Here is an 8,413-nt window from a genome sequence, read left to right as displayed (position 1 = left end):
GCTTGAATTAATTCACATCAAATATTACACTTTGAAATATTTTTTGGGGAAAAACAAAAAATATGCAAAGTTTTATTGGACAAAAAGGGCATTAAAAAATGAACAAAAAAACATTAAAAAAAATGTAATCAACAAATAGCTGTAAAGTTGATCCGGACATTTAATTGTTGAAAGTAAAAAAAAAAAAAATGTATGACTTATTTTTAACACTTTTATGAGTGGGACCCTTTTTGGATCCCCAATAATATTTAAGGCTTTAATTGCTTCACATCAAATATTGCACTTTGAAATATTTTGGGGGGTAAAAATTGTTTTCTATGGAAAAAACACAAAATATGCAAAGTTTTATTGGACAACAGGGGCATTCAAAATATTTTGGCGGAAAATATTGCATATTTTGTGTGTTTGTTCATATATATATATATATATATATATATATATATATATATATATATATATGCGGTCCTCTCCAAGGTTTCTCATAGTCATTCACATCGACGTCCCACTGGGGTGAGTTTTTCCTTGCCCTTATGTGGGCTTTGTACCGAGGATGTCGTTGTGGCTTGTGCAGCCCTTTGAGACACTTGTGATTTAGGGCTATATAAATAAACATTGATTGATTGATTGATTGATGTCATTTGTTCTCTCTTGGGGAACTTCACTACACGTCTGAAATGTTGCATCTCCTCCACGATCCTTGCGAGAGACATAAAGACGTTCTTGCATTCTCATTTGTAACATTAGTAGGCCCGTTCTAGGCGGCTAGAAACTCAGTATTTTTTTTTGCAAGAATCTTTTTGTTAAAATATCTTTTTTAGGCCATCTCCATGCTTTTTTTTTCTGTCAAAATAGAAACAATTTAGTAAGAAAGAAGAAGTACTTAGAAGAGTTTGAAGGCTGCATGGCTGACTTCCATTAGTTGCATCTTGCAAGCGTTTTCTATAATATATAAAATCCTAAAAATAAACAAAAACACATGTGTTCTTGTCTTACACAAATAATGCAAACAATAGGCACAATTCTCCTTTAAGATTGTATAACCATTGAGATGTGGCATGAACAAACTTCAAATTCAAATTGCGGCGTACCCCAGGAGTCAATACTGGGACCAAACATGTTCAAACTGTCCAACACAAATACAAACAGACGGAGTAGACGTTGAAAGAGTAAAAGAAACCACGTTGTTGGGTGTGATAATAGCTCATTGAATGACAAAGCCTCATTAAAAACGTACAATAAAAGGCGGCAAGAAATACTAAATAATAAAGCAAAATATATTCTGGACCAAAAGTCAGTTCGTATTCTCTACTGCTCGCCAGTGTTACCATTTCCAAGTTGTTGTGCAGAAATAACTACAAAAGTACACTTCGTTCACTAACCGAGTTACAAAATAGGTCAGTTAGAATAACACACACTTTATTTATTGAATCCAAAATATTTAAATTCAATGACTTGGGGCATTTGCGAACATCTAAAATGATGTACAAAGCAAACTATAAGCTGCGGGCCAAGAATATACAACAATTATTGCCGACAAAAAAAGAGGAGAAATATAAATGTGTATGCGCGTACAACACTTGAAACCTTTAGCATGTCCGTAAGTGGAATACAATTATGGAACGAATACATAAACAATGTAGTAATGTGATCCACTTTGAATAAGAGTTCACACTGTCGGAGGCAGATATTTACATATATCCGAATTTAAGTTGTACCGTATTTTCCGCACCATAAGCCGCCCTGGGTTATAAGCCGCGCCTTCAATGAACGGCATATTTCAAAACTTTGTCCACCTATAAGCCGCCCCGTGTTGTAAGCCGCATCTAACTGCGCTAAAGGAATGTCAAAAAAACAGTCAGATAGGTCAGTCAAACTTTAATAATATATTAAAAACCAGCGTGATGTGGGCGCGCATGGAGTCGTATATCAACATGGACGAAGCTGCGTGAAAAAAGCCACCCGGCCTCTTCGCGTAAACTTAAACTTACCTTAACCACTCGCTCATCTTTTCTTCATCCATCCCTTCGAGTTAGCTTTTTATGATGACGCCGGCTGGAAAGGTCTCTTTTGGCAAGGTCTTCCTTTTGAATATCACCATGGGTGGAAGTTTCTGGCCATTAGCATGGCAAGCTAGAACCACAGTGAAGGATGACTTCTCATTCCCTGTGGTGCGAATATTCACCGTACGTGCTCCCGTTGTATCCACAGTGCGGTTCACAGGAATATCAGTTGCTGTGAAATAGTAATCCGTGTGCGGATGGAGAGATTGCGTCTTTTCATGAACCGGATCCCCGTCGTTTAGTAGGAGCCATTTTGTTGTCTTTACAGATGTAAACACACAAAGGAAATGAAGTACGGTAATATCCGCGCGCTTTTTCTCCTTCTACGCGGGCGGGTGGTTGCTTACAGTAGAAGAAGAAGCGCTTCCTGTTCTATGGGGGCGGGTGCTTACCTTGGCGGTTGCTTGCGTAGAAGAAGAAGCGCTTCCTGTTCTACCGGGAAAAAAGATGGCGGCTGTTTACCGTAGTTACGAGACCGAAACTTTATGAAAATGAATCTTAATATTTATCCATATATAAAGCGCACCGGGTTATAAGGCGCACTGTCAGCTTTTGAGAAAATTTGTGGTTTTTAGGTGCGCCTTATAGTGCGGAAAATACGGTACTTCTTCCATTTCTTTGTCATATTTGAAAACAGCTGGTGTTTTATCATTTCTTCTCTTGATGCTCTGTCAGCAAGCAAACTGTGTGTGTTAACCTTGAGTTCTTTGGAATGTATTATGGCTAGGGAGACGTTGTGCTTGTGTTATGGCTAGGGAGGGGGAAGGAGAGAGAGGTTTTTGGCGTTGGGAAGACAGACCATTTTTGGGAGGCGCAATAGAATGTTCTATGGTTAGACTGGTCTCAATCAATGTATATTGGCAAAGCTTTGAGAATATACAACAAAATACCTATTCTGTCTCTGGTGGTTTTTTCAACTCAGCTTTAAGTGTCGGAAAGAACTTGGGAGCGAATTGTGACTTGAATTCCCTGGGAGGAACAACTGGTCCGAAACGCAACAACACTCAAAATAGAAGAATCCTGATAAACATTTTAAACCTCATTAAAAAATGTGACATATTCTACCATTAGTTAGAGTTCCCGAATAGAAAATGTATTAACAAATTCTATGAGAGGAGAAAAAAAGGAGTATGATTATGTCCGCTCTACTTTGACCATGGTGAAGTGTGAAACTAAAAACATGTCATAACTCTGTGCATGATGGATTTATACAAAACACAAAAGAAAAACCACACCCGTGTCACATGAGGCCGACCATCAGTGCCTCTCCATGTGTCGATCCAAGGAGGATAGGAAAGAAAATGCCTTACCGCATACCGAGCAACTAAACGGTTTCTCCCCCGTGTGCGTTCTCTTGTGCGCTTGCATGGTGACCTTTTGGGTGAAGCGTTTGCCGCAGTCGGAGCAACTGAAAGGTTTCTCCCCCGTGTGCGTCTTCAGGTGTTGATTCAAAGTGGACGTCTGAGCGAACGCCTTGCCGCACACGGGGCAACTGAACGGTCTCTCCCCGGTGTGCGTCCTCACGTGCGAGAGCATGTGCGCCCTCTGGGTGAAGCGCTTGCCGCAGTGCGAGCAGCGGAAGGGTTTCTCGCCGGTGTGCGTTTTGGCGTGCAGCCGCAGCGAGGACATCTGGGTGAAGGCGTTGCCGCAGACGGCGCAGCGGAAGGGGTTTTCCCCGGTGTGTGTCCTCGCGTGCGACTCCATGGTCACCTTCTGCGAGAAGCTTTTGCCGCAGTCCGGGCAGCGGAAGGGTTTTTCTCCCGTGTGCGTCCTCATGTGTCGGTGCAAAGAGGACATTTGAGAAAAGGCGTGGCCGCACACTGAGCAACTGCAAGGTTTTTCCAATGCATTATTGTGTGAGGTTGTGTCCTCGCTATCTGATAGTGGAGCTAAAAGTTTGTCTCCATCAGCTTCTGTTGTCATGTGTTGTGTTGGAGGCTCCGCCCCTTTCGTCTCCTCACGTTCACCTTTGACCTCGTCACCTTCACTCTTCACAGGGACACCAGTCACTGGGAACTCCACCAGTCCTTCAATATGCTCTCCCTCCTGACTGACGCTGTGTTCCACCGCTTCCTCTTTGATGTGAGGGGGCTGTGGCTCCTCCTCTTTAAAACAAAAGGGCCGTGGCTCGTCTGCTTCGTCTTTAACGCGAGTGGGCTGCCACTCGTGTTCTTCCTCTTTAACGTGGGCGGGCTGTGGCTCGGGTGGAAGATGTTCTTCACTGACGTCTGCAGGTCACAGGAAGACAAACATGGGGAAAAAAATGCTTGAGAGAGTATTTATTAGAAAAAATAAAATCAGGCTTACGGGGCGTGACATAAGAATTTTCCCAGTATTTTTGGGGGGAAAACAAAAAATTTGCAAAGTTTTATTGGACAAAAAGGGCATTAAAAAATGAACAAAAAACATGAAAATAATACAAAAAATTAATCAATAAATACATGTAAAGTTGATCCGGACATTAAATTGTTGAAAGTAAAAAAAAAAAAAAAGTATGACTTATTTTTAACACTTTTATAAGTGGGACCCTTTTTGGATCCCCAATAATGTTAGTGTGATTTTTTTTAACTGTGTTTGCTCAAATCATAATAATGAATCAAATCAATGTTGTTATGATTTATTGACGTATTTAAGGCTTTAATTACTTCACATCAAATATTACACTTTGAAATATTTTTTGGGGAAAAACAAAAAATATGCAAAGGTTTATTGGACAAATAGGGCATTAAAAAAATGAAGTAAAATGAAGTACATTTCTCCAATTTATAATTAATAAAAGCCGTTATCTTCTCCATTTTATAAATGTCCATTGTGATTTCCATCCATAGCTTCAAAGTTGGGCTCTCCTGTAATATCCATTTCCTGGTAATGCTTTTCTCTGATTAGTGATTGTACTGTTTAAACAAAGATTACTCCCTCTTTGGCTATAGTTTTTTTCTATTTATTTATTTACTATCTGTTTAGAATCTTTTCTTTGTTATTATTATCTTCTTCTTTTTTTAACTATCTATTTATATTCTATTATTTTATGTGTATATTCTTTTATTTTGTATTATTATCATTATTATTTTTTAAACTATCTGTTTCTATTTTTATATTTTGTATCATTATTATTGTTGTACATTTATTTATTTGTTAAAATTATTTTACTATAGGTTTATATTCTTTTATTTGTTATTATCTTTTTTTTAACTATTTATTTGTATCATTTTATTTTGTATTACTACCTTTTTTTAACTATCTGTTTATATTCCTTAATTTTGTATTATTATCATTATCTTTTTTTAACTATCTGTTTATATTCTTTTATTTTGTATTGATATCATTATTATTTTTTAAACTATCTGTTTATATTTTTATATTTTATTTTATTATTATTTTTGTAAATGTATTTATATGTTAATATTATTTTACTACTTGCTTATATTCTTTTATTTGTTTTTTGTTTTTTTTAACTATCCGTTTATATCATTTTATTTTTTATTATTATCATTTTTTAAACTATCTGTTTATATTCTTTTATTTTGTATTATTATCATTTTTTAACTATCTGTTTATATTCTTATATTTTGTATTATCATTATTACTTTTTAAACTATCTGTTTCTATTTATGTTATCATTATTATTTTTGTAAATGTATTTATATGTTAATATTATTTTACTATCTGTTTATATTATTTTATTTGTTATTATCTTTTTTAACCATCTGTTTATATTCTTTTATTTTGTATTATTATAATGTTTTTAACTCTCTGTTTATATTCTTTTATTTTGTATTATTATCATCATTATTATTTTTTAAATTATCTGTTTCTATTTTTATATTTTATATCATCATTAATTTTTTTGTAAATGTATTTATATGTTAATATTATTTTACTATCTGTTTATATTCTTTTATTTGTTATTATCTTTTTTTAACTATCTATTTATATTATTTTATTTTGTATTATTATCTTTTTTTTAACTATCTGTTTATATTCTATTATTTTACTTTGTATTAATATCTCTTTTTTAAAATATCTGATTTTTATTATTTTATTTTGTATTATTATCATTATTGTTTTTTAAACTGTTTCTATTTTTAAATTTTATATTATTATAATTATTATTTTTGTGAATTGATTTATTTTTTAATATTATTTTACTATCTGTTTATATTCTTTTATTTGTTATTATTATCTTTTTTTAACTATCTGTTTATATTGTTTTATTTTGAATCATTATCATTTTTAATTATCTGTTTATATTATTTTATTTTGCATTATTATCATTTTTTTAATTATCTGTTTATAGTCTTTTATTTTGTATTATTATCATTATTATTTTTTCAACTTTCTGTTTCTATATTTATATTTTATATTATCATTATCTGTCCATCCATCCATTTTCTACCGCTTGTCCCTTTTGGGGTTATTTTTGTAAATGTGTTTATTTGTTAATATTATTTAATTATCTGTTTATATTCTTTTATTTGTTGTTATCTGTTTATATTCTTTTATTTTGTATTATTATCATATTTTTTATCTATCTGTTTATATTATTTTATTTTGTATTATTATCATTATCTTTTTTTAACTATCTGTTTATATTCTTTTATTTTGTATTATTATCATTTTTTTTAACCATCTGTTTATATTCCTTTATTTTGTATTATTATCATTATCTTTTTTTAACTAACTGTTTATATTCTATTATTGTACTTTGTATTAATATCTCTTTTTTTAAACTATCTGTTTTTTATTATTTTATTTTGTATTATCATTATTGTTTTTTAAACTGTTTCTATTTTAAAATGTTACATTATTATAATTATTATTTTTGTGAATTGATTTATTTTTTAATATTATTTTACTATCTGTTTATATTCTTTTATTTGTTATTATTATCTTTTTTTTAACTATCTGTTTATATTGTTTTATTTTGGATCATTATCAACTTTTAATTATCTGTTTATATTATTTTATTTTGCATTATTATCATTTTTTTAATCATCTGTTTATATTCTTTTATTTTGTATTATTATCATTATTATTTTTTCAACTATCTGTTTCTATATTTATAGGTTATATTATCATTATCTGTCCATCCATCCATTTTCTACCGCTTGTCCCTTTTGGGGTTATTTTTGTAAATGTATTTATTTGTTAATATTATTTAATTATCCATTTATATTCTTTTATGTGTTATTATCTGTTTATATTCTTTTATTTTGTATTATTATCAAATCTTTAACTTTCTGTTGATATTCTTTTATTTTGTATTATTATCATTTTTATTTTTTAAACTATCTGTTTCTATTTTTATATTTTATACTATCATTATCCATCCATCCATCCATCCATTTTCTACCGCTTGTCCCTTTTGGGGTAATTTTTGTAAATGTGTTTATTTGTTAATATTATTTAATTATCTGTTTATATTATTTTATTTTGTATTATTATCATATTTTTCATCTATCTGTTTATATTATTTTATTTTGTATCATTATCATTATCTTTTTTTAACTATCTGTTTATATTCTTTTATTTTGTATTATTTTATTTTTTTTAACCATCTGTTTGTATTCCTTTATTTTGTATTATTATCATTATCTTTTTTTTAACTATCTGTTCATATTCTTTTATTTTGTATTATTATAATTTTTTTAACTATCTGTTTATATTCTTTTATTTTGTATCTTTATCATTATTATTTTTTAAACTGTTTCTATTTTTATATTTTATATTATTATTTTTGTAAATTGATTTATTTGTTAATATTAATTTACTATCTGTTTATATTCTTTTATTTGTTATTATTATCTTTTTTTAACTATCTGTTTATATTCTATTATTTTGTATTATTATAATTGTTTTAACTATCTGTTTATATTATTTTATTTTGCATTATCATCATTATTATTTTTGAAACTATCTGTTTCTATTTTTATATTTTATACCATCATTTTCCATCCATCCATTTATTTTCTACCGCTTGTCCCTTTTGTGGTTATTTTTGTAAATTTGTGAATATTATTTAATTATCTGTTTATATTCTTTTATTTGTTGTTATCTGTTTATATTCTTTTATTTTGTATTATTATCATATTTTTTTATCTATCTGTTTATATTATTTCATTTTGTATTATTATCATTATCTTTTTTTTAACTATCTGTTTATATTCTTTTATTTTGTATTATTATAATTTTTTTAACTATCTGTTTATATTCTTTTATTTTGTATCTTTATCATTATTATTTTTTAAACTGTTTCTATTTTTATATTTTATATTATTATTTTTGTAAATTGATATATTTGTTAATATTAATTTACTATCTGTTTATATTCTTTTATTTGTTATTATTATCTT

General features: G+C 30.0%; 1 protein-coding gene across 1 annotated transcript in view; it reads right to left on the bottom strand.

The window, feature by feature from the left end:
• Positions 1 to 202: 202 nt before the first annotated feature.
• LOC133575609 (uncharacterized) overlaps positions 203 to 8,413 on the bottom strand; it is a 29,172-nt gene continuing 20,961 nt past the window's right edge. The window contains exon 4 of the mRNA XM_061928300.2: positions 203 to 4,288. Within this exon, the coding sequence (XP_061784284.2) occupies positions 3,318 to 4,288 (971 nt within the window). The 3' untranslated portion in view covers positions 203 to 3,317. The remainder of the gene's footprint in view (positions 4,289 to 8,413) is intronic.

The sequence above is a fragment of the Nerophis lumbriciformis genome, linkage group LG33 (assembly GCF_033978685.3).
Source record: "Nerophis lumbriciformis linkage group LG33, RoL_Nlum_v2.1, whole genome shotgun sequence".
Classification (NCBI taxonomy): Eukaryota; Metazoa; Chordata; class Actinopteri; order Syngnathiformes; family Syngnathidae; genus Nerophis; species Nerophis lumbriciformis.
This window is presented reverse-complemented; position numbering and strand designations above follow the sequence as displayed.